The sequence below is a fragment of the Silurus meridionalis genome, chromosome 27 (genome assembly GCF_014805685.1).
Source record: "Silurus meridionalis isolate SWU-2019-XX chromosome 27, ASM1480568v1, whole genome shotgun sequence".
Lineage (NCBI taxonomy): Eukaryota > Metazoa > Chordata > Actinopteri > Siluriformes > Siluridae > Silurus > Silurus meridionalis.
The window spans coordinates 7,526,735-7,554,715 of NC_060910.1; the positions used below are offsets into that span (position 1 = coordinate 7,526,735).

Sequence of the window (27,981 nt, forward strand, 5' to 3'; positions counted from 1 at the left end):
TATATATATATATATATATATATATATATATATATATATATATATATATATATATATATATATATATATATATATATATATATATATATATATATATATATATATATATATATATATATATATATAAGATAATTAAACATTTCTATGTGCTGAATATTGGTTTCTTAAAGTCTTTTCATATCAAACAGTGTTTATTTATTTAATATAATACCATAAAAACATACTTATATATTATCGAAATGGTACAAATTTTTGATGTTTGATTTTCTGATAAAAATAAAATAAAAAAAACCTGACAGGGTATGACAAAACATCAGTGACCATACAAGCAATACAATACATTAGAATATATTTTTTTCGCCATAAATACACAGCATCAAAAAAATATTTAGTACTATTGCTCTTTGAGTGTTTATAATATTCAAACATAATTAAACTTTCATTTCAGCAACACCAGTAAAACATAATAATAATAATAATAATAATAAAGGTAAAATGCTGGGTGATGTCAATAAAGAAAACCTATCAAAGGTGCAGTCTGTGATATATGAAAGTGTTTCTATATCTAATAATGATCTCCTTCTAAAAACCTATCCACACTAATGCCAAGAAATACGTTTCTGAAATAGCTCCTTTCCTTTAGCCTTAAAATGCAGCTAATAAGGCATATATAGTTTAAACAGCAAGGATAAGGGTTTGTCAGTGTTTTTAATTTCAGATGCAATCTTCCTTGCAGGCAAGCAGAAGCCTAGAAAAGTTACATACTGCTCCTTTATAATACAAAAAGCATAAGCTAGTTGTATAAAAGAACAGTTCCCGAGCTGTCCTTGTAAAATCTGTAAAAATAAAAATAAAAATAAAATAAAATAAAAAGACCATCATGTAAATTAACATGTTCCACTAAGAAGACCAAAGATATGTGTCTCTCAGTTTGGTCGTGCAAAGCAACACACAACTAGACGCAAACTCTTCCAGTGCCTTGCTCAGTACTCAATCTCATTGAAGTCCTCAGAAAAGCCTGAGTAGGAAAAGCTGTCTCCGAGATCTACAGGTGAGGGAAGACAGGACAGGAGTAAGAAACCGAGCGGGAAATGGTAATGCATGATAAAGTTTCATGAATCACTTTAAGGCTACTCATCCAAGTTTAACTACAGTACTACAGTACGGTACTACAGCCCTGAGGAGGATGCAGAGTTTTTTCCTGTTCCTCTGAAACCCCTGCTGAAATACCCTGTTGCTCTGTCCATTTTTTATGTATAGGATGCTGCCACACGTTCTCCACTGAAAAGCTTGGAAAAGCAACAACCAAATACTGTTGAACTAAATCTAATCCTGGCACACGTGCCCATGTTCTAGGCCTGTACACTCGTTCTGACCTGTAGACATGCCCATTATACCTAATGGAATACATTTGGATGTTAGCCAGACCCGTATCAAACATCACCTGCTGAGTATAACAGCTGCAGTATCACAGGCTTATACTCCGTTTATATTTCTGGAACGCAATCCAGATTTCAGAGAGCTTTATTGGCTCTGTGCGCTATTAAATGTTTCTAAACTAATATCTGTCAAGTTATAATAAATACAGTATTAAAGAGTAATTATATCGTCACTATGTGACCTCCATCCCCCTGTTAACTAGAGCTGGCAATGCCCCCTAATACTGGTGCAACATCTAAATAATCTTTCCAATGTAAGATTATGGATATGATTCCTCATTTGTTAACTATGCACACACAGAGTCTTGTGCATAACTTTTTCAGATGCATGTTTGTATGCACAAAGCCCTAGAGTGTTACGGTAATCACACTTACTGTCAATCGTGCCAGGATTAATTACTGATTCTGGTTCAGACAGGTGACACAAATGAAATGTATATAAAATACATCTAAAAATGGCATTAACTGATTTCACTTGCTTGCGCAGTCTGAGTCTGAGTCTGCTAGAGCTTTTAGCCATGCAGCACATTTCAGTGAGAAATTGGAGACAAGTCTGGCATTTGCTACCCATGTCTGAGCCAAATAATGACACCGTTTACATGCATTAATATCACTTACGCTGCAAAACATTACATTTCCAAATACAGCAGAGAAATATGATAAGGAAAACCGGAGCTTTTATACCATTTGCAAGTTTTCTAAATCTAACTGGGGCGTTTTAGACATAAAATACTTTGACTTTTATGTTTTATACAAAGCCTCTAATAACACTGCTAAAATAAACCGTTATTTATTTTGCTCTACTTTCAGTGAGGTTCATCTTGGACTTCTTGCTTGCTCTGAAACATGAGAAGTCGGTTGCCATATGTTGTTTGGGTGGTTATCATGTAAATGAGTGTGGCTCTGCAAAGAGCAGTTTGGAATTTGTAAACCTGTGTCTGCATTTATGATAAATGCTAGTTTTCATTGTGCTTACTGGGTGGTTCTTACATACAAACAAAACTTTCTCTATGCAAGCTTTAAAGAAAATAAGAGCCATAGAGTCACCTATGTGATCTATGCACAAACCTAGCTTGGTAATTACTCTATATAGACAGATAGACAGACAGACAGACAGACAGACAGACAGACAGACAGACAGACAGATAGATAGATAGATAGATAGATAGATAGATAGATAGATAGATAGATAGATAGATAGATAGATAGATAGATAGATAGATAGATAGATAGAAACTTTATTGTCATTGCATTGTACAGGTACACAGCAACGAAATGCAGTGATATCCATTAATATCCATTTAGTCTAGACGTACAGTAACTGGACCTCGGCTAGACCGGACTTTAGCAGTCATACGTACCTTCGCATGGTCCTGTTTGGAAAACAATATCATCGATAGCAATGTCACTTCTTAGTGAAGGGCCTCTGATGGCTTCAAATATAATCTGCCGAAAAGAATCAAAGGATGGACACATTTAAAACAAATTAAGCAGAACTCAACACAGTTTGATATAATGCTTTGAGACGGTTTTAGAGATCTTTCTGTTTTCTCTCGTTTTTGCCTCAACCCTGTTTTTTAGGTTTTTTTGAAGGTTACATATCTGAGTGAACTTAAGGTAAATGTTTTTCAAAAATAGTAAAGTTACCATTTGTATATATTTTTTCAAGCACCTTGTGGTCTGTGTCTGGAAAAGATCCTGTAAGTAGCTTATAAAATGTCCCTTCCATATCAGACTGATCTTTTAACCTTACTTATATTGTTGAGTAGATAAGGAATGACACAATCCTCTGTTTCCTGCTTTTATTTGGAAAACACCTAAAAACGCCTGCAACATTGAAACCTTGTACAACAACCACAGCCCAAACAGGTCAGAAAAATCCATTTTATAATTTTCTTCCATGAGGCAGTCTGAATAGTCGAGTGCTAACTGGGGCTATACAAACACCTAACCCAGTTAGACTTAATACTACTCCACACCATTATATTACAAAAGCTGCAAGTGACACTTTATATGTAGAACATGTTTTCCTCCAATATTGCAGCTAGACTTGTTGCTGCCTAATGACTAAATAGTGCCTATATTCCGTGTAGTGTTCTGGGTTTTTTTTGTTTTGCACTTGTTTCACAGCACTTTCCGCCTGCAGAATGCCATACAGTAAATGTCTCATACTCTGTATTTGGCCTTTGAACAGTCTTGTGTACTGTTCTCCAATGTGTTGCACCCTGGTCATGGAGAAACGACTTTCTGTTCTAATGAATGCAAGCAATATAAAGAAATGGCCTTAATTATTAATAAAAAAAAACTAAAAAAAACTTGACTTGATGTTTTGATGCCTTGGAAAAAAAGTTGTTGGGATCATTTAGGACACAGGTTTCGAGGTGGGTGGCCTGTTGTGTTACAGTAGAATAGCTTTTATTTGTCACATATATATTTTAGAGATATTCTTTTCATCCCGACATGTTAGGAAGCTGGGGTCAGGGATGATACAGCACCACTGGAGCACAGATTGTTAAGGGCCTTGCTCAAGGGCCCCTGAGAGGTAGTTCGGCAATACCAGGGCTTGAACCGCTGATCTTCCGATCAGTAACACAGAGCCTTAACCACCGAGCTACCACTTCCGGTCTTAATGTTTCCTTTATTTGAGACAGCTGCTCTGATCAAAAGGATGTTGTGCACAAAGGTAACTTTACTAACAGGTGGAACCATGGTCTCTTTCACAGAATGGTGGTCAAACATTAACACACTCCGGATAAATACAGGGTGGGTGAAAAGTAAATAGGCAATATTAATTGGCTACAGAACTTGGCAACCTTATTTTTATGCAGGATGGTGCGCCATCCCATTTTGCTCTTACTGTGTGTGGTTAGACCAGCATTTTCCAGGACGTTGGCTGGGACAACCTCATGAATGGTTTCCAAGAAGATCCGGATCTCATGTGATTTTTTTCCTGTGGGGCTACGCAAAGGAGGAGGTTTACAGGACAAAGGCCTCGCACATTGGAGGACTTGGCGGCTGTGGGTTACTGACTGTGCATTCCATTCATGACCATTTGAAGAAACTGGTTGATGCTTTCATTTTCCTATGTAAAAGTGCATGTACAATTTGCTTCAATAAATTTGTATTACAAATACTGATTTTTAATGCGTATTTACTTTAAACTCACCCTGTATTTTATATATAGGTTTACGATCTTCTGCTCATCACTACAGAATAATGTCAACAATGGAAACATGGAAACACCTCCATTTTTTCCCACAAAGGCTTGCTGTAATTCATCTGTCTTTACAGTTTCTTTCTTCAAAATCTGCATGTAAATGATTTGTCACTTTCTAAAACTAATAAACATAAGCAACAATCTGTTCTGACTAAAATCAGACAAATATCATGAAATGGTATCTTACAGATTAGTTCCCTCTGCCAGGAGGTTAAAACTTTTTAAATATAATGTCCTTAAACAATGTCCTCAAGTATTTTAACATAACTCAGTGTTCTGCATTAAGGGTCTCAGTCTCCATGTTTCACCCATATTGAAAAAGCAGGCACGGAATTGTGCAGTCCACGTGTGCAAACATACACATTTAAATAGGTTCAAAATGTTCAGCATGAAGGAATGTGAGGGAGGTCTTTCAACACCTGCCTCCAATCTTATTATACACGACAAGAAGAAGCTCTGTGCCGCTCTCTCTTTTCTAGAACAATAAACATGGTCCCAAGATAGAGTTAAAAGGTTTATGATGTTTGAACTGAATGAGTTTAGCACCTTTAAGCTGTTGCTTATAAGTTTATCTCTAATGGGAAAGCTAGTGGTGACAGTGGCAAGAAAAAACTGCATAAAATGGTATAAAGGGAGAAAACTTGAGGGGAACCAGACTCAAAGAGAAATCATCCTCATCTGGGTGACTCCGAATGTGCGTTCATCATAGTCCTTATGATATATTCTTAAATGCAGAAGTGTTTATGCCAACTGCATTTCTAAGCCACTGCAAAAAAATACACAACTAACCAGTTATTTTAATTACAGTACAAATCCATTCTTATAGTTCTTGAGTTGCTCAGTAACTTCATAGATCTTTAGGCTTTGCGAACGCCTTTAATATTTCTAAAGTAACTGGGTCTGTATAAAACTGTACAGCATCCAATTATGTATCAACTTAAATCTAACACTCGTGTTATGCTATGCATTTTAAATATGTATTACTTTTTATATTAATGAAGCATGCCGGTAAACTCCAAACCCCTGAATACACTTTGATAAAACTCAGTCAGGCGACATAGTTTTAGGTTCAAACAACATTACACAGTCCAAGAAGCATAATACAATTTTTTTTCCTTTCTGCACTAATCTACTGTAACCACACTGATGTCTACTGTGATCAATGGAGCATCAGGAAGTTTCATTCTCTATATTCAACACACCATGAGTAAGTCCAAAACATTTTGTCCTTCCCACTATCCTTAACGCTTTCATGTCTCATGTGATCGCTAAACCAATAGCTTCTGGATCAGTGAACAAAATCAGTGTGTGTGTGTGGTATGAGAGACAGAGAGAGAGAGAGAGAGAGAGAGAGAGAGAGAGAAAGAGAGAGAGAGAGAGAGAGAGAGAGAGAGAGAGAGAGAGAGAGAGAGAGAAAGTAAATGTGCCTCTATGCTCTCACATTGTGTTTGGTAAAGCAGTCATAATCCACAGTAGCCTTCATCCAGGAGATACTCTGCTCTCCTTGTCGGCTCCAGAGCAGTGTCTCTTTGACTTTATCCTTCTGTCGCAGCAGGACGTTGAGAACACCCATACCCGTACCATACATGTGATAATAGAAGGTTACACACTGTGTCCTGAACGAACCCCGAAGCTCCAGCGTCACCAACCGTGCTGAGTGTCCAGGCAACATATGGGATGCCTCAATATACATGTAGTAACCTTCGAGACATGATCATATGAGTTAGATTGCTTTAGAAGCCATGACAAGATAAATAAAATAAATGCTGCTGTTGTACTGGAAATATACATAAAGCAAATGTGAAATAGATGGTTAGATGATGCGGACACACAGAAATTAAATGCAATTACACACAAAGGTCTAATGTACTTTAACAAGCATCAGGCAGGTATATTGACTTACCTACCCCTAAGGTATGGTCCCCTTTGGGCCCTGTGTAGGATGTAGGTGTTGGTCCCCTATTCCGTAACCAGTGTTCTTTCTTACTTTTTTTTTCCTGAGTATATCCACAGTCTCCTGTCTCAAAGTAACAGTGTCCTGCTGGCGGCCTCGAGGGACCTGAAAGCATAAAGCAAATAAATTTGTGATGTTTGTGATCAAAATGTATCGTGGTCACTGTAAATTCTCTGTGATTGTCGTTATATTTGAAAGCAATTCCTTCTAGAATTTACTAGAATTTACTCCTTATAGAAAATGGCCTTATCATATGTGTAACGCCCGAACGAGGACCTCTAGTGTGCAAAGCCTCAAGATGATTTTTAATTGATTTTTGTCCTTGTTTTGATTGGATTCTCGCTTTCTCTCAAAGTCTTAACACGGCATCCCCCGCCCTTAAGACTAGGTCATGACATAATCTTTTCACATAGGTTTTCTAATTGTACAATATTTAGCACGAAAACATGTGCGAATGTTTGTACATCAAAAAGACACATCTCAGCAGAATTGATTTTAACACACTGCATCATTATTTCTGGGCAAAGACTTTAATATATAATATCTCAAACCAATCATTTTTACAGCACAAATCAGCACAAAAATATCGCAAATAAATGATATGCAACGTTAGACAGATGCTTTTTAGATGTTTTGACTCTGAACTGGGGTTTTCACAATAACAATTAAACTACTTTTGCTGGTGACATCAGTTGAAGTGGCTTGCTTTTTTTGGTTTTTTTTTGGTAAAATATTTCCACTACTTATTTTCTAGTGGAGAAAAATAAATAGTCTATTTCAGTCCAGATAAACAACCACAGCCCATTTTATGTCTATGTTCACAAGAGCAGATGGTTTCTGTAACTACAGAGAGAATGATATAATAAACAGTGCATCGATGTTGCTGGTTGCATGGTTTCCAATCCACATTCAGTTCAGAATAGCAATAAAACAAGGAGCTACATTAATACATTTAATAGGTAAGTGCAGATAGATAAATATATTTCTTGTTAACTAATGGATTACCTGTAAGTTTTACTCTGCAAATTATGATAATATTAACACCCTATAATTTTATTTATTTATTTATTTATTTAATTATTTTATAAAAATGGCATTTTCTTTCCAAAGGAGAGACTATACCAAAAATAAATGCAACTGCTAAACAATGAATGCAATAACATTTTTAGCCATTGAATTAAAGCTGAAAGCAGATCCTTGCAATATAAATAACACCAAATTTGCTGTTGTTGGCACACTTTGTAGACAAAAAAGCAACAAACACAAAAATGCATTCACTAGCCTAAATCATCATACAATATTTAGTATATTTAATCCTTAGTCCCCCTTTTTTTTTTGGTTTGCACCACTGCCCCTCAAAATGTCTTATCAAGCTTATTTTTAAACTTCAGTACAAAATGGGAATATTTTATAAAAAGTTTCCTTCTTCATATTTATAAATCTTTCACCCTTTTTAGAGATTTTTTAATTTTTCTCAATTCATTACTAGACCAAAGATAGTATTAGTTGATAAATAACTACACATCTTTTTTGCCACAAAAATTATTATAAATAAATGATAATGAAATTAACCAGCAGCCTCTGAAGTGCTAACAGCAGTATCGCTACAGACACATGCAGTACTATGCTTGTTTATATAGGCTTAAAATATTATACATCACACATGTCCATTTTTAAAAAGGTAATTATAGAGCTAAAGCTTGTAAGCATGTTGAACTGAAAGTAGTGTGAGGCGAGGGGTGAAAATATTTTCTGTGCTGCTGGGGCGGGTTTGGCTGTAGACCGTGCACCCAATCTGAAGTTATAAATCATGTTGGTATTTTCTGGGTTATTTTTTCCATTGGCTAAAATAATCAAATTAAACTTTTATTGGGTGCACAAGACACAAAATTGGGTGGGCTAAGCCCACCCCTGCCCACCCCTGCCAACAGGCCCTGATCTTTATTGAGTCAAACTAATTGTGGTGCTGTACAGAGACTGTTGTTGCTTAAAACTGATCTGAATGTATGTATATTTGCTCCTTAAATTTACTTAGCAAAATCTTCTAAATACTACATCGTTTCTTTACTGTTTGTGCATTTTTAAAAGAAAATTTGTTTTAAACTTTTTTTTTAAAATAACCGTCAAACGCCAAAGAAAAACTCTTAGCAAAGTAAAAAAAATGCACCTATAAACTCTATGAGTCTGACCTGCTGTGAGGCTACAGTCCCCAAGAGTGACCTTGATGTCATCCAGAGCTACAAGCCCACAGTCCCAGAAGTTTCGGCAGATACTGACGAACACGATCTAAAATAAAGAGTTTATACATGAATGCAATGAGAGTCAATTTGTACCAAAGGGAATTACAGCCAAAACAATAAACTATTTTTTTATGTGTATTTTATATATATGTAGGCACGCATACTAGCATGAGAACTCTATGAAAAGTGAAGTAACTATGTACTATGTAGACATCTTTGTGGCAAACTTCACTATGAAATATAAAATCTCACTTGGGCATTTATGATGTGCAATTTTTGGAAGTGTATTTTCATTAACCCTGTGAGAAATGTCCCCAGAGCTGTTGTCCTTTGCTCTGAGGACATCCATTGTCATTGCTAGAGGAAGCGGTAGCTCAGCGTTTACGATGGTGGACTACTGATCAGAAGGTTGTGAAATCAAATCCAACCACCACTAAGATGCTTGAGCAAGGCCCTTAACCTCAACCGCTCAATTGTATGAATGACTGTAAGTCGCTCTGAATAAAGGTCATCTGCCAAATGCCGTAAATGTAAATGTTAGCATAGTTACAATGGTTGGTTAATTTAGCCACAGTCAATGCCATATTGATGATTTTATGATCGATATTTTAAATTTATCCAAAGGTCCATAATGCAATGCAGCTACACAAAGCAGTTGTGCTTAATTACAGAATTACAGTGATGACGTAGCTAGAACTGACATCGAAGTTAAAGCTTGGAAAGCTGATTACACAGACGAGAAGGCCAGAGAACTGGAGAGACTAAAGGATTAAAGCGCTGCTGCATCACGCCGCTTCATTTAAGTAGAGATTACGTCCCACAGGCATCGCTATCAGTAGGGAGTCAAACAGCTTTATGTGTAATGTTGGAAGTCTTCTAATCTTATGTGCAACTGGAAATCACATAGTGATTATATATTGATATGCAAGATATTTATGGTGGATGTTCATTTTCAAATTTTACGTCTTATATCCAAAACGGGGAAGATTTGGCTCAACTCTTCACCTATCGTCTTCATATATTATTCACAAATAACATCTTGAATCCCCAGGATTACTACAAGAATTCGTTCCAAGTAATTTATTATAAAACCTTGATTACAATTGGCTTAGGTCTTTCCCAGGTGTTATTTCTTATCTTGCGTTGAAACTACAGCATGACTTGTTTTTCAGCGTTTACTCTACAAAATATCCTGTCACAAGTTTTTCTAACTTAATTTGTCATCAAAAAGGTAGATACGAAACCTACATCAATCACTGTGAACTTCCGCTTCCATTTCACAACCAGGCCTGTTCTTGATAAAACTGATGAAAGGATTTGTTTTGACAGTTACATCAAAGCAACAATATAAACTGAATTAAATCACAAATGTTTTGTGGCTTCTCAATGCATTTATCTTTTTTCTTTTATTTAAGCCATATGTAATTTTTGCACAACCATAGAATTCAACTTTCATTACCTTAGTTGGCATTGGCCTCTGATATGTAACGTCCACCTCCGTCCACACGTCTCTGGAGCTCTCAGACACTGTCCAGATCTTAGCCTGGGCTACATCCTGCTCATCATAAACATACAGAGCCAGGCTGTTGTCGACTCTTCGTAAGCCGTGAAGTGCATAATAGAACCGGAGACAATATTTGTGATTCCCTGGCAGGAAGGGCCCATGCAGGCGGCTCATGTAACCCATGCGGGATCTGAAACGAGTGTTGGCCAGGAGGAACCAGCCTGGAGCACAAAGTATTGAGGAAACTTTTAAGGGAAATATACTTTATGCTATATGCTTTTTCCTGTTTTCTCAGCCTAAAACAATGATTTGCAAAAATGTGTGTGTGTGTGTGTGTGTGTGTGTGTGTGTGTGTGTGTGTGTGTGTGTGTGTGTGTATGTGTGTAGTGCTACATAAAGTGCATTGAGTGCAACTGTGTGTGTGTGTGTGTGGGGGTATCTATGTGAACTAAAGTCATAGGTAGTATGAGATCACAACTATCATTATCGTTATTATATATCATAATCATGAATCATGAATTTCGCACATACAAGGTGGTATCAAAGAATTTTGAGACTAATTGCCACAGATTCGTCCACTTTCTCCGAATGTCCTCCCTCAGACGCCATAAAACCTGACAGTAGAACTCGCTAATGATGGTCTGGCCCCTTGGGACGGATTCTTGATGCACAATGTTGCGAATGTCATAAAAGATGATGAGCATGCACTTGGTTGAGTTTGTTGAAGTTCTTCCTAATCTCTTGTCGTCTTCCAGTAATGTTTTTTGCCTCTTGAAGCGCATGTGCCGCTCAAAACACCTCGAACGACTCATTGCGGCATTGCTGTAAACTTGCCAGATCATGTCAAAAGTCTCTGTGGCAGATTTGCTAATTTTCATGCAGAATTAAATGTTTGCTTTTTGTTCTAACTTGCTGTCCATGATAAAATCGCAGCCGCGGTATTGCACGTGGTGAAGGTCGGTGCTCCCTGTGACTATGCGTTCAGTCTTGTACTGCCATCTGTTGGCATGTTACAAAACTAGTCTGGAAACGTTTTGATACCAACTCTTATGAGATATAACAAACAGTGAGTTTAATATTATTGTATCATGTTCATAAAATGAATATGTACATGTATACAATGTCTATAGATATCTATAGAAGAGCCTTTATTTGCAGTTAAAGGGGCCCCTGCCTGCAAAATCTTCGAGAACACATAGCCTAAAAGATCATGTGAATACATCTCTGGTGGAAATTAAAAAAATAATGAATTTAAAAAAAAGGTTAAATAAAGAAACCAACAGGTAAGTTTTCATATAGAACTAATTAAAGAGTTTCTTTCAAGCAAAAGTCATCCATAGTAAATATGCTATTGGTTTTTAGCCATCTCAGCTCAGTGTTATGGTAACATGTAGCCATTGTGGAAAAAATGTCTTCTAGGCATATTGTAAATATTTTCAGTACTTCTGAAAAGTGTACTTGTCAGTTGCCAATAACATTCTCAGTTTGTGTTCAGTGATTTAGACTACAAAATCCCAGCAGTGGCTTTACACTGTGAAATGAATACTGTGTGGCAACTATTTAAAATACATGGTTTTAATGTACTGTATGTTGACTAACTAAGTAGTTTTTCCATAGATACTTATTTGCACAGCTGGATTTTTGTTGGTTTTAAGAGCGTCTCACCACATACCCTCGCCATTCGTGTGGTCTCCGGTCCTGTAGACATTTGGTTTTACAGACACTCTGTTCCAAACAGTGCCTCCAAATTGCTCCTGATAGTACTGACACAGATTCTTCTCAAAATCACAGTTAGCCACAGAGGGGTCAAAGGTGGGCTCTGTGGGGGAAGGTTCCAGAAGAAAAAAGCTTCATTAGTCATCAGGCAAGGAGAAAATGTTTTGAGTTTGAAATCCATCAAAATGCTGAGTCTAAGGGGACGTTTCTGGCTGTTTAACGTTTAAAATGTTTTCACATATTCTGCATGTGTGGGAGAAAGAAAACCCATGGCAAGTGTACAAGTCTCCAAACGTGTCTCCACTGTCCATGAGGTTCACAGATTTGTCTTGAGGAGCAGCAGTTATTACTGTTTACTAAATCTCTTAACACTGGAAACAGTTTTAAACACATTAATATGGAATCAAACTGTGGTCAAATCATAACAGAGGAAATGCAAAACCTAGAAATGTAGCAGAAGTGCATTTTCTAATAGAGTTTTTTTTTGTTGTTCAATAAATTAAGTGACAAACATTTTCCTTCCATTTTTTTTAATTTTTATATATATTTTTTTATAATCATATGTAATTTTTTTAGTGATAAAAAACAGTGAAAACAGTGTAGGATCTGAATAAGGAGGAGCTGCATTGAACAGGATATTAGTCATTCTGAAACATGCCTATACTGACGTGTTGTGCTGTGGCAGAACTCAGGGGTAAAGGAGATGTCATCCACAGCTACACTGCCACCGCTAGGACTGTTGAACGCTACCTCATACACCACCTTCATCCACAAAAAAAAAAATACACACAAAAATGAAAGCTCAAACATGACAAACTCCATCACAGTCCCTTAACTGTACTAAAGAGTTTTGCTATAAAGAACCAGTTTACTTGTATCTTCAAACTATGAGCACTCCAGTATGAAAACAAAAAGCTGTGGAGAACTATAGACACCGAACACCATCTGCCAGAGATGATATCCGGACCCCACTGAAATACTCTCTCTTTATTTACATAGGACAGAAGTGCTGGCTGCACAAACTCAAACTCGAAAGAAGACTTCTGCAAGCTGTTTACGACCCCAAGATAAAGAAAAACAATCAGAACTTTCTCCTTCAGACCAAAACATTAACTCATATGCTTGTCAATTTAAATGCAACACATTTGAGGCTAAAATCCAAGCACGTTACACTAAAGTGTTGGTTTGAAATATACAAATCTATCATAGTGTCAACCTGAAAGTTAAGAGATTATATTTTTGTGTTTTTTAGAGATGTAATTGAATATGACTACATTGCTCAGCGTTAACATATACAATAATGTATGCTAAAGAGATGCACATATGAATAGGAGCAACACTTTCTCATTTTCTTTTCTTTTTTTTATTTCAGGCAGCTTGGCAGAAAGGTTCACATGGCATGTGATTGAGATTTGATCAGTCTTTTACATAAATGAGGGTAAGCGGTCAAATACTATATAAAGATAAAAGAGCAAAGAAAATATGCATTCAATACCATGAATGTATATTTTTTGCGATACAACATGGTAGTAAAAAATAATGTGACTTGCTTGTTTATATTCTGAGAACCAAATCAGTTTAAGCCCACTTGAAGTTTAAATACATACAATAGATACTGCATTACCCCTCTGGTGTGTTATAAATTGCACACATCTCACAGTTTAAACTGTATAGTCAACTCTATGACACTGCAAGAATTATTAGCAAGAGGATGGACAAAAAGTCTGTGGACATCTGATAATAAGCTGCATATGTTTTGGACATTTGTCCCCATTTGCTGTTATAATACCCTCCACTCTCAGGGAAGATGTTCCACTAGATTTTGGATCGTGGTTATGGGGGTTTGGGCTCAATCAGCCACTAGGATATTAGTAAATTTGTTAAAATAAATAATTAGTTAAATACAGACTTTAATGGGCATGTAGGTTTAATGTAGGTGAAGGGAAAAGAGGTGATGAGGAGCTGATGGGTAGGTATGGCCTTAAGAATAGGAATGTGGAAGGGCAGATGGTGGTAGATTTTGCTAAAAGGATGGAAACGACAGTGGTGAATACGTATTTTAAGGAGAAGGAGGACCATAGGGTGTGAGGAAGGTGCACACAGGTGGACTATATTCTATGTAGGAGATGCGACCTGAAGAACATTGGAGACTGTAAGGTGTTGGCAGGGGACAGTGTAACTAGACAGCATCGGATGGTGGTCTGTGGGATGGTTTTGGAGGTGAAGAAGAAGAGGAAGAGAGTGAGAACTATGCAAAACAGAATTGGGATCGACAGAGTGATGAGAAAAGTAGGCAGGAGTACAAGGAGATGCGGCAGCAGGTAAAGAGGGATGTGGTTAAGGCCAAGGAAAAGGCATATGAGGAGCTGTATGAGAAGTTAGACACTAAGAAAGGAGAAAAGGATTTGTACCGCTTGCCCAGGAAGAGGGACCGAGCTGGGAAGGATGTGCTGCAAGTTTAAGCAATAATGGATGGAGATGGAAATGCGTTTACTAGTGAGGAGAGTGTGTTGAGAAGATAGAGGGAGTATTTTGAGGATAGCAAAGGAAGAGCACCACAAACGCATTATTTGCTTTGAGAATGTTGATGGAGAAGTATAGAGAAGGACAGAAGGAGTTGCATCGTGTATTTGTTGATTTAGAGAAAGCGTACGACAGGGTGCCGAGAGAGGAGTTGTGGTACTGTATGAAAAAGTGAGGTGTGTCAGAGAAGTATGTGAGGGTGGTGCAGGACATGTATGAGGACAGTGTGACAGCAGTGAAGTGTGCAGTAGGAACGACAGTCTGGTTCAATGTGAAGGTTGGACTGCGTCAAGGATCGGCTCTGAGCCCTTTCCTGTTTGCAGTGATGATAGACAGATTGACGGACGAGGTAAGACAGGAGTCTCCAAAGACTATGATGTTTGCCGATGATATTGTGATTTGTGGTGAGAGTAGGGAGCAGGTTGAGAAGATCCTGGAGAGGTGGAGATATGCGCTTGAGAGAAGGAGAATGAAAGTCAGTAGGAGTAAGACAGAGTAAATGTGTGTGAATGAGAGGGAGGGCAGTGGAGTGGTGCGGTTGCAGGGAGAAGAGGTGGAGAAGGTGGAGAAGTTCAGGTACCTGGGGTCAACAGTGCAAAGTAATGGAGAGTTTGTTAGAGAAGTGAAGAAAAGAGTGCAGGCAGGGAGAGGGTGGAGAAGAGTGGCAGGAGTGATTTGTGATAGTAGGGTATCTGCGAGACTGAAAGGGAAAGTTTATAGGACTGTGGTGAGACCTGCGATGTTGTATGGTTTAGAGACAGTGGCATTGAGTAAAAGAGAGGAGGTGGAGCTGAAGGTAGCAAAGCTGAAATGTTGAGTGACGACGATGGACAGGAGTCGAATGAGTTTATTAAAGGGAGAGCACATGTAGGACGTTTTGGAGACAAGGTGAGGTAGGTGAGATTGAGATGGTTTGGACATATGCAGAGGAGGGACATGGGGTATATCGGTAGGAGAATGCTGAGGATGGAGATACCAGGAAGGAGGAAATGAGGAAGACCAATGAGGAGGTTCATGGATGTGGTGAGAGAAGACATGCATGTAGTTGGGTTGAAAGAAGCAGATGTAGAGGACAGGGGGGTATGGAGACAGATGATTCACTGTGGCGACCCCTAATGGGAGAAGCCAAAAGAAGAAGAAGAAGAAGAAAAAGAAACCAAATTAATCAACCTTAAAATAAGTACCCAAGCAACTTTAATCTTGGAACAGGCTTTTCCTATTGGCAAATAATTTTGTTAATTTATTTCTATATCGAAACAAAAAAAATCTGGCAATAGAACAGGAAAACGTAAAATGATTGCCGTAATAATGTCTAGTTTCATGAGCTAATATTAGATTTTTTTAACACCTTAAATAATACTAGATACATTGGACTATATTCAAGATGATTTTACTTGTCTTTAAAAGAAGGAAAAATGATAAGAGAATAAAAAACCCCACTGTGTACACTAATGTGGATATTAGGGTTTGGATGCCAAACTATTTCAGGTTACATGTGTATAAAATCTGGCCTTACAAGCATCTGGCTTTTTTTCTTTTTCTTTGTTTTAAAAATTGTGTTCTGCAGATATGAGAGTCACATGTACCTTATCAGCTGCATGCCTGTTTGACACTCAAGAAAAACTGGTGCTGACAAAACAGGATTTCCTTGAACACACCAATCGAACAAAGCGAGTCATCACAAAGTGACTACATTTGCACCAAAACTAAATCAGAATCAGGTTTATTGGCCAAGTAAATGTAACAGCTGCATTTGCTACACAACAGCCAGGAAGAATGAGCCCCTGAGCTGCTGCAAGTGTGAGCCATTGAAAGCTGCTTATTTTCCCTGACACTTTGTTTCCATGTGCTCTTGGCTCATAGGCTGATTGATGAGTAGACTCCTCTGCTGTCCTACATTCCAGTGCCTGCTAAGGCCGAATTCATTATGAAAACTAAGGTGAACGAAGTAAAGATTGAACGCTAGAAAAACATACAGTTGGCTAAGAAAGCATGAAGTACAGACACTGAGCTGATCTGCTTAAGCCAATCCTTTCAGCAGTATAAATCTTTTACTCTTGCTTTTCTGCACTTCTGTAATTAACTAACATATACAGTTAAGCAATATTTTACACATGACTTCTGGAGCTTTGATTAACTATTGAAGAGAAACCAACTAACATTTGTGTGACTTTTTTGAGCAGTTTGTCATTTTTGTAGCAGTTTGAGCAGTTTGTCATTTGTGGAACGTTCTTTTGCCTGCAATACATTTTCAGTTGCAGTGAAATGCAGCTGACTCCAGCTATCTGACATATTCCTCTTTCTCTGATTTTTTTTTTTAAGAGTGAGATCATACAGTATACAGTACAGCAATAAGTACAATCCAACTGCAAGCAACACTACCATGCACCCTGAAGACCTGATATTTCTCATACTGACCTCTGAAGGATGGTGTACTTTTATGTCCACCTGCACTTGTCTCCAGTTGGACGTGGCATACACATCTGGCCTCCAGATCTCTTCGTAGTGGCCCAGCTGGTCTCTGGTGAAAACTGAGAAGATGTTTCCCATAGATTGGTTCCTCTTGTAGTAGAAGGACAAACAGCCGGACATGGGAATAGTGATCATTGGTGACACAAGTTTTGCCACCTCTTGGAATCTTTTGGTATAAAGTGAGCTGACATACATGTAGCGACCTGGTCCAGAATATACAAATAAATATCATGAATCTCATGAAATACTATTCCACATTATAATCAGAACACCAAAGCTTCTCAATTCCTTGTGACAGATGCAGCTGTTGCTTTTTGGCAAAAGAGATAATAAGGCTAGCTAGCGAACCTGCAATCTCACTGTGAACTGCTACACTGATTTTTCTGGGGTTTTTTTTAAATACCCTTAAAAGCCCAAACATATGTGTACACCTGACCATCAGACTGAGAGGTGATTCTTTCGCAGTCAGATTCCCCAATTACAGAATTGTCTAAAATGTTTTTGCATGTTGTAGCATTTGGATAAAACTTGCAGAAGAATGTGTCCTGCACAGAGCCCTGACCTTAACTCAACTGAAAACCTTTGGGATCAACTGAAACGATCACAATGTGCCAGGCTTCTTTCCCCAATATCAGTGCCTAATCTCACTAATGCCCTGTGGCTGAATTTCCATAACCATGTCCCAGAATCTAGTGGAAAGCCTTCCCAAAGTTTTCAACAAGCATATACACTATGTGTATGGTGGTCACATGTCCACAAACATTTGCCAATATTTTTAAGTGTGCTTGCCAGGGCATCTTCACTGGTGACATATAAAGTGATGATTTGTACTTTGGACTTTAATTTTTTTTTTTGGCTCTGACAGTCACAGCATGATTTTTTATGTCATAATGCATTTTCAGAATTAGGAATTTTAGATCTTTTTCAGTAAATCAGGGCATCTTGATCAGCTCATCTCGTTAGAGCACACTCTTTTGATTTTTTAGGTTGTTCACTGTTATTTGCTGTCCATTCTTAAAAAATATGAAAATATGCTTTCAAAAGATACTTTTAAGAGTTAACATACCATTATCATTTTGACTGTGAAATAATTGTACATATTGTACAATTAAAAAATCTGTACTTTTATCTGTACTGCTCATTTACCTTTCATTGGCTGTTCATGCATTTCGTTCGCAGATCAACTGTATGTGATTAAACACATTAATTGATATGTTTTCTATCTTCTATTTTAAATAAAATATGGGTTTATGGGATTTATAATTGATCGGTTTTTGTTTATATTTCACATTTTTTCCAGCTATTTTAGAATTGTGGTTGCATTCTTCTTGTGTCCACATGTAGTTGATGTAATTTCCCCACTGTAGAATAAATAAAGGTATAATCTTAATTTATCTTCAACTAGGTTCCCCAGTTTACTCCCAGATTTAAAACACATACTGGTAAGTGTTTATGCTGCACACATTTACCTCTAGGGAGTATGTGAATGGTTGGTGCCCTGGTTTCCTATCCAGTGTGTTTTTTTCTGCCTCACACTGAGTGTGCCAGGAATTAGTTTTAGATTCAGCAAGACCCAAACCAGGATCAAGTGATTATTGAAGATGAACAAATAAGTAAAGAATGTAGTGACCTGTCCAACTAATTAATCACAGAACCATAGGGCCATGGTTTTGAAGAAATGTATAATTTTGGAAAGCTTGAGTCAGCAGTCCATTTTCCATGATGTGAACAATTTTGATTTCCAGACAATGTTTGTTGTAAAGTCATACCTCTGTCTTTGGTCATGGTGTTGTCGATTGGAGATTTGGATTGAAAGTCTCGAGTGAGGCTTCCTCCCAATAACCAGTTTACATTGGGGTTCCACTGGTTTTGATAGCCACATAAATGTTCTTCCTCAAAGTTACAATCTAAAACAGAACAATGCACATACTTAGGTTTAGTTAATATTGTGAATAGTATTTATACAGTAGCTATTCATAATGTTACATGTTAGCAATTCGTTTAATTTGTTTGCAGTTCCTTTATACCAATCCATGCTTTTAAACTGAATATTTAAAGACGTTGCACTTTGAAGACACGTGGATTCTATACAAAAAATATTTAAAAGATTTACCTATACAGTAACCAGGTATGATATGAATTTCAAAGATAGCAATGCTGTTTCCTGACCCTTTGTTGGGCCTGGCATCCATTACAATCTGCACGAAAGTATAAACATTAAAAGTTAACGCTCGCTGAAGCTCAAAATCAATAAATGCAATTCATTTTATTGAACAATCCCCCTGAAATACTTTACCTAGCAAAAAGAGTGATGGACTAAAATAGCTTGTTTAAAAGCTCCTTTACCTCCTTGTCAAATGTGGCCTAAATGTTTACACTTCACACTTCACTAATCCTGTGATATCACTTTCCCAAACATTTTCACAATGAGAATACTTTTGCCTTTTTCAGCAAGGTAGCTGATCCATGTCGGCTGGTACCTGGTAGGCTCTGGAAAGATTGCGGAGATCCACACTGGCTATTAACCAACTGTCCGAGGGTTTGCTCATCGTCCATAGCAGGTGGTCAAAGTTTTCGCCATCAGGACGCAAGTGAACCTGAAGTGAGCCTGTGCCGGCGATCTGGTACACTAGACGTAAACAGCTCCATTCAAATATTTCAAGTTCAGGGCTCATCAAAATAGCTCTGTCAGTCCCAGTCATCAGTGAGGACTCTGCATTTATGAAGCGACCTGTGAAAAGATTGTAGGCATTTTATCAAATGTTATCATGGGCATAACTAATTATAAATATGTAATTCCAAAATACCATTAGTACGTAGTACACCCTTTGTAAATGCTACATTGCTTAAACTACAGGATTTGGACAGCTAGCATTCACACTCATGTGCATGGCCATTTAGCAACAAGAGCTTAAATGGAGGTCAGGCACTAATATTGGGCAAGAAGACTTCGCATGTAGTCTACATTCCAGTTTATCCCAATACATTCCTCCAGCTCTTCTATACCAACCCAAGCAAACTATGTCTTCATAGACCTCACTGGTTGGCTATGCCATTGGAGGTCCAATCCAAGAGAAATTGTTATTGATACAGCATCCAAATACATTCTTGACTATTATGTTTTTCCAAATGTGTGATAGTCATATAAGGTTCGAGACTAATTGTGCCACGGGTGCTATTCTTACCACGTGTGTTATCACGTCTGCGATTTCATCATGGGCAGCAGAACAGTTCGAACAAAGAGCAAACGTAAAATTCTGAGCAAGACTGGACAAACCTGCCACGGAGACGTTTGACATGACATATGTTTGATATACGGCGATGCTGCAATAAGTCATTCGAGGTGTTTCAGGAGATCAGGAACACCTTCAATGAGCTCAGCCTCCGAAAATATCGAAACTATTCAGCAACTTGTGCATGATGATCGTCGGAGGAACAATCCACATGATCTTGCCATTTTAACAACATTGTGGCAGGCAGGCTGTGCAAGGGGACTATTTTGAAGGTGATAATGTGTAAACTTGGATTAATAACGTACTTTATTGTAAACAGAGCTAGTCTCTTAACTATTTGATACCACCTCATATAAGAGATGAGTATATAAGACTCCTGTACTCTCCTATGAGTATAAATGGTTAAATAGGTATCCACTTATTTTTTATGATATTTCTGATATTCACCTAATTGACATCTGTATTTAATGCATTTAATGCATCTTAATTGCTGAAGATGAGGTGATATGAATAATATGTGTGTGGTCCAGACTGCACCACATTGTCCTCCAATCTGCATGTCAGAAACCAGGTGTGAGCTATAAAAGCACTTTTCTCACACTTCGGAGTATATAATAAAAAAAAAAAAAAAAAATTTGATGATTAACAGAGTTCATCTAAGCAAAACAGACCAGAATTTAGTTTTTTGGAATGATGGAAACGACTTAGAAAGAAATTTGAAATCAAATGGGTTTCATTTAAAAATAAAGCTTGTGAAAAATGAAGTAACCATAGACGAGATGTAGTCATGCATTTTACTACCAATGATGTTTGTAATCATGACTGTTACCTCCAGATGTCCATTTGGTAAAAGTAATTCATTCCAGATGCAAACACAAACCCCTTCTCCTTCTTCATCTTCTTCTTCTTCTTCCTCTTCTTCCTCTTCTTCTTCTTCTTCTTCTTCTTCTTTATCTTCTTCTTCCTATCACAGCGTGTACTGTTTAAACTAATCACTTCTCCTGCACCACAGCTAAAGTTTTTCTTATTTAGCTCATGAGCAAACACCTTTAGAACACCTTTAGACCTTCAGAAAGAATGTTTTAAGCTTTACATTTTTTCCTGAACTGAATGTCTGATAAATGAAATCATACTTGTTTACTGGGGGATCCCAAATGATGGCTCGCCTCCTAATGCAAGGTGTTTTGATTTACAGATGTGGTCATTAGAGAAACTCACATGAGAGGATCTCCTCTTTTGTTTGTGTTTTTTCGTCTATTTCACGAGTGAAAAATAGAAAATATCCTTATATATGAATACAGCTTTAAAAGGAGCCATATTTCAATAATTTTAGCAGATTGTTTTTTATTCTGGTACATTATTATTAGTGCACTAATGTAAAAGTTAACTTTCACATGGAACAACAGAAAACAAATGTAAATATGCAGAACTGTTTAATGAATATGGAATAATGAGTGTGATGGAAAATAATTAGGTCAAGTCAAGTCAAGTCAAGTCAAGTCAAGTCAAGTCAAGTCAAGTCAAGTCAAATCAAGTCAAGTCAAGTCAAGTCAAGTCAAATGTATTTCTATAGCTCTTTTTACAACAGACATTGTCTCAAAGGAGCTTTAAAGAATTTAGGAGTTAAGGTGAACGATGTGTATTTATCCCTGATGAGCAGCCATGACGACTGTGGCAAGGAAAAACTCCCTTATATGTTATGAGGAAGAAACCTTGAGAGGATCCAGACTCAAAAAGAAAACCATCCTCATTTGGGTGATTTTAAGAGTGTGATTATAAACCTTTAAACAATACAGAACACTAGAGAGTGAGAAATAATCAAGAGAAAAACCAGTGTACCCAGATATGTCTGTGTATGCATAAAAAAAGATGGTCCCTTTGTAAGATCTCTTTGTAGCTGTTATTTATACTGCACATAACATATAATGTGGGGGTGCTCAAGGCTTGGGGTTACAGAAAATTCCTAATATCAATTTTCAGTCTTTTGCTCAAAATATATTTGAGAAGCCGCTAAAGTGCACTGTTTAAAAAAGTACTAAACGGGGATTGCAAAATATAATCTTTAATCACAGAGGTAGTATTCTGAAGGGTGTGTCTTTTTTGCTTTCAGTTGGAGGAATATAACTGTCAATGTTGGTAATAGACCTTGACGTACATTGCTGCACATTTGTGAGCACAGTTACCAAATGCAGCTCTTGCTACCATTGCTATCATTCAGTGTAACGTGTTTTAGGTGCCACTTTTATTGTGGAAAAAGAGGTACTTAGTTATCATTTGTCTGCACCCAGAGCAGCATCACAGTCCATAATATAAAAACACACATAGTGAGATTCAGCAGTTCTTATTAGTGCTGACTTGGCCATTAAAAAAGCACCAGTTTCCTCTCTGAGTGTAAGCAATTTCATGCTCCAGAAGTTCCCAAGTCATGAAATAAGGAGTTCCTTACCACCAGACACCCAGTCTAGACACCAAGTAGGAGGTGATGTCATTTGTAAGCAGAGTTCAATGAAATGCACATGGAGCAAGGAGTATTCCTGTGATAATGAGATAATCTGGTTTAGTGATCTCCTGGTATAGAGTAACTGGGGTATGTTGACCTCAGTACATGCTGACACTCCTGTCCCATTAGCTCAATGTCAGGAGATTAAGCAGGGGATTAGCAGGAGACCGAAGTAGCCTTCTTGCTCGGGTCTCTCTTTCAGAAAAAAAGATTAATGGAAATCTGCATTATGTCTCAACATGCTTACAAATGATTTCTGCAGCTGTGTAAAAGTGCCTCGAGATACCAGAGCAGGTTACTTTGTGACTTTTTTTACTAATTCATTTCATTTTTGCCAGACCAATACCTTCAAGGTCCTGCGGTCCACCATATGTATCAACAATGACAGCATAAACTCAAAGGTCTCAATCCTCCACAAGGAAAGGCACCTCGGATTTATAAACTTTATTTATAGGTGGAAAAAAAATGCTTCATGCTGCAGGCGTTTGCTTTCAACTGCACTCAAAATAAATGGTGGGTATTTCCATCACACAGTTGGTCCTTGAGTTGCCCAGGAAACTAAACAGCAACAATCCAGTCAGGGTTTTGTGCTACTATTTAGCTCCCCACTGAGGGCAATGTGGCCCATCCGCACCATATCCAAAACTAAAGCCAATAAAATGTTGGCATTCGGGGTGGTTACGACCGCCGGGCGGAGACCAAAAAGACCTGTTATGAGGTGATTCTGATGTACTAATGTCGTTGCATCTCTTCTCCACTGGTAAAGTCTCTGTCTCCATTACACAACTGTCCAAGCTAAACGTCTTAATGCCAGCTGTTGTTTGCAACAGCACATGTTTTTTGGAAATAAAAGCAAGGAAGAAGTATATTAAATTTTTTGAACATATTCTTGCCTAACAAATTAAAGAACAAGCTGCTGTTTTTGGACACACTACATGACAAACTACAGATGGACTTTAATTACAAAAGCAGGTTATAAACAAGATGTCAGACACCCAGCTTACACACAGGAAGAGTTCCAAAATGGCTCAATTTGAAGTACAAATTGAGGATTTATTGGAAGTTAGCTAATACTTGTTTAATGATGTCAGATAAAGTCATGTTTCGGTATGAGACAAAGACTTTAAATAGTCAAGAATTAATGGAGACACTGGCTCATCACTGCAGTAAACTGCAAAAATGAAAATATTAATGGGCTGAACCAATCACATTTAATTTTGCATTGGAATGGACTTATTCAAAGTGAAAAATTTCACTTCAGACCTTAAGATACATCAAAAGAGTGCGAGCAGAAGCCAGGACATTTTTACAATTGGTTAATAGCCCACCATTTACATTTATGGCATTTGGCAGATGCCGTTATCCAGAGCGACTTACCACTGAGCAGTTGAGGTTTAAGGGTCTTGCTCAAGGGCCCAGCAATGGCAGCTTGGTGACGCTGGAATTTGAACTTGTGACCTTCCGATCCAGAGTTCAATGCCTTAACCACTGAGCTACCACCAGCTACATTTTGATTTTGTTTCCGTATTATGCACATTTTACTAATCATAACGAGGGGCAGTTAGTCAAAAGTAAAATATACAAGCATCAGGATGTACACATCAAGGTTTTTTTACACTTTGGACCTGAAAAAATTGCTTTAAAATTTTAACAAAATAGTAAAAAAATATAAACAGGCAAAGTACTTTATTTCTAAGACTAAAAATAAATGCTACTTACAGACTAGTGCTATATTAATTTGCATGTCATTTTGGTCACTCTTTTGAACTCTGAGGGAAAAAAATCCATATTTATATTTCCAAAATGATTTCTGCTAATGAATCATTTGAACTTATAATTGCAGTAAGGTAGAAAAATATTTTAGCTTAAATCTTCCCAATCAAATGTGCACAATACAACACACAACCCACACAACTGACCACAAAAGTATTCTAACCTGCATGTGGCCAATGTCACTACCATGTCTATGTCTATATCCCATGTACCATGTCCACCCTTTTCAGCAGCCATGTAACATTCAAGAAACCCTGACCCCTATTTACAGTCACTGTATTTTTGATCATACGCACCTTTACACTATCATACATGAGTCTGTATATGACCCAGCTTCTCAATGGCTGGGTTTGTGTCTTGCTCAAACGTTGTACCTGGATGTTAATAAGGCTTTTGTCAATGGGGGCTTGTCTCAGTGTTTCAGCTTCTGCTCTGTGTCTTGTGTATGTCTAGTTCTTATTTAAAGATCACATGACCTTCTTCATTTTCAAGCATTCCCTAGACATTTTCATTATTTTCCCCTTGTTGTCTGTTTTCCTGAAAGCCAAAACCTGCTCCTGCAAAAGTCCATCTAAATGCATGATTGAAGACTTCACTGATAAAAGCAGACTTCAGCAATCTGCACTGGTTTCCTACAACTCAGGGTTTTGTAAAGTATGAACAACAGGGTATCTTGCTAATCAGTTAAAACCTTTAGCAGTTCCCAGCAGCTGGAAGTGGTTTTCACTTCATTTTCGCATAGTATAGACCATTAAGTATGGTGGAGTGTCACCCAGATGTCAAGGCATTCTACTGCAGTGGTCGTGGTTGTTCTTGTCAAGAGATCCAATCAAAGGTGCTATTGCTCATGTGAACTGTATAGTGGACCAGTTGTGTTTGGCTGAATGAGGGTGATGACACGCAGGCTTACGATCAAATTTTGCAGGGGTGTTTAATGGCCCAGAAGGTGACCAAGAAGCAGGGAAACATTGTCTCAACCTTAAACATGGGAAGGGCACCACAGCAGAACATTCACTGCAGTTCAACATGTTGGTTGTTGGAAGCAAATGCAATGAACCTGCTCTAATCATTGCTTTCTACCAAGATTTAAATGAAGATTTAGTCACAGAACTGATGGCAGTATGTATCTGCATGCTTTTAGGGCCTGGCCAGACACTGCTCTTTGAGCTACGATTCAGTCATTGTGGAAAAAGGCATTCTCAGGCCACTGGGTTCATGCAAAATGCCCACACCAGGCTAACCTCAGAAGAACTTCTTAGAAGGAAGGCTTTGTTCCTACTGTGGAGAGCCTTCGTACCACATTGATGAATGTTTGACCTGACCCACATCCGGAGAGACTCAACAGCATGGACAGTGTCTGGTCAAGGAATATGGTGGGTATGCCCCATGCTATTTAATGCTATTTTGCATATCAGTTCTAGTCCACCATTTGGGTACCAATGTATCTATTGGAGCACACATTGCCTCTAGTCCCAAAGTCATGTACCTGTCAATTACAGACACAGACTACAAAAACATTGAGAATGTAAAAAAAAAAAGTGCAAAACATCTTTTCCAGGTTTAATCTCTTATTAACCATGTACAATGATGATATTAATCTTAACCTATAAAATCTCACACATACCACATAAATCTAGTATTATCTCTACTAATAGTGGGGTTATTGGCAGACAGATGCTCAAGTTGTCCCTCTTTCCCAGTGTCCCATAAGAGTTGCATTTAACAAGTTTGAGTAATTGAGGAGAAAGATAAATAAATACATGCATATAAAAGAAAAAACTTTTAATATGCTTTTAATTAACTTTTAATGTAAAATTAAAATTGGGAAAGATTTGGCACAAGACATAACATGAATTCCTTGTGGTATTACCTTCTTCATTTACAATCCAGGTACCATGCATCGGATCCGAAGTGTAGCCACAAGTGTCACTCTCAAAGCTGCAGGATCCAGGCAGCAAATGCCGGTAGGTTCTTGCAGCCTGCACCATCACTGTGTGCACACACATAAGTATACATTAAACATACACACACATAATAATACATGTGTATTTATACGTTTGTAGATACATATAGACAATTCTTTTATTGTTTTACTATTTTCATAACTCTTGTAATACTATTCTCACTAAGACGCTCTAATGACAGTTATCAGTGCAGCTAATTAATGCAATGTCACACCAACTCCTATAATAGACGTTTTTTTGTTTGTTTGTTTGTTTTTGCTTTTTGCTTTTTTAATACAAAACAAAACAAAAGCAGTCTTTATAGTAATGAGCATCCAAATGTCCTCAAAACGTTAACACTGTCAGATTTTCCGGGCTTTTTTGGTGACATGCCCGCACACAAATACACTTACACACGTGCGCGTGCGCGCGCGCTCACAGACACTCGAACAAGCACGCGCGTAACGCTGAACTTGGAAGGCGGAGAGAAAAGCAACGCTTATAAGGCAAAAGAAAAAAAATTGATTACATTTGATTGTACAGTCTATTTGCCTTTTATTTGCAAAGTGCGATGCTAGAATGCAAAATGTAGGAAACAAATAAATGGCATTAAGAAGAATGACAGAAACAGACCGCAACTCAAACAGAGTAAAGTCTTACCCAGAAGAGCTGAAAGATGAAGAAGGCGCATTGCAAACATCCGGTTATTCCGGCTATATGTATCGGTTATGACCGGGCAGATCGGACGGAGGGAGTAATGTTGCGCTGGGATGTTCAGTGCACTCTGGAGCACCGCTTGTGTCCTGCAGCGTGACGGCTATAGCAGCAGTGTGCATGCTTTGGATGGAGGAGAGCGCGTCGTGGGCATGCTGTCTGTCTGCAGCTGGAAAGAGGAGGAGGGCCATCTGTCTGTGATTCGCTCAGCTCAGTGATGGACATGAAATCTATCAGGATCGAGTCTCAGTAGAGCTGCATTCACCCCTATGTGCCTACAGTATGTGGGCATTTGACTGGGTGGTCATTTCAGGGCGAATGTACAGGTTTTCTTTTACCCAGACACTGATGACGCCATTCACCTGCCACGCCCCATGCACGCGACCAAGTTTTATTAAATTATTTATTTTGTGGTTGTTGTTTTTTAACTCAACTTTTGACTTTATATTTGTTTTACCTTATTTATTTACCTTATTTATTTACCTCATCCAAACATTTTACCTGAACTTTATTTTCACCTTAACTTTTTACCTCTGCTTATTTTACCTCAACCTTTTACCTCTACTTAGTTTTACCTCACCTTCTCAAAATTTTGCCTCAAACTTTCTTATCTCGGCTTTATACTTTATTCTTTTACCTTAACCCCTTTACCTCAACTTTATTTTACCTCACCTTCTCAACATTTTACCTCAAACTATATAACCTCCACTTTATATTTTATTCTTTTACCTCAACCTTTTACCTCTACTTTGT

General features: G+C 37.8%; 1 protein-coding gene across 2 annotated transcripts; it reads right to left on the reverse strand.

Moving 5' to 3' along the window:
• Positions 1 to 172: 172 nt before the first annotated feature.
• On the reverse strand, positions 173 to 27,852 carry mamdc2a (MAM domain containing 2a). 2 transcript variants are annotated; one of them, XM_046841130.1, is made up of 14 exons: positions 27,175 to 27,746; positions 26,442 to 26,561; positions 19,546 to 19,796; positions 19,179 to 19,263; positions 18,835 to 18,972; positions 17,012 to 17,268; positions 12,739 to 12,832; positions 12,027 to 12,173; positions 10,310 to 10,575; positions 8,800 to 8,896; positions 6,560 to 6,715; positions 6,098 to 6,357; positions 2,801 to 2,885; positions 173 to 1,045 (listed from the first exon to the last, which is right to left on the reverse strand). In XM_046841130.1, the coding sequence occupies exons 1-14, from the start codon at positions 27,212 to 27,214 to the stop codon at positions 984 to 986; spliced, it is 2,058 nt and encodes a 685-aa protein (XP_046697086.1). In that variant the 5' UTR covers positions 27,215 to 27,746; the 3' UTR covers positions 173 to 983. The 2 variants fall into 2 exon arrangements, with proteins under 2 accessions (XP_046697086.1, XP_046697087.1); XM_046841131.1 differs by lacking the exons at positions 173 to 1,045; positions 2,801 to 2,885 and having other exon boundaries at positions 6,163 to 6,357; positions 6,564 to 6,715; positions 27,175 to 27,852.
• Between the last annotated feature and the right edge of the window lie 129 nt (positions 27,853 to 27,981).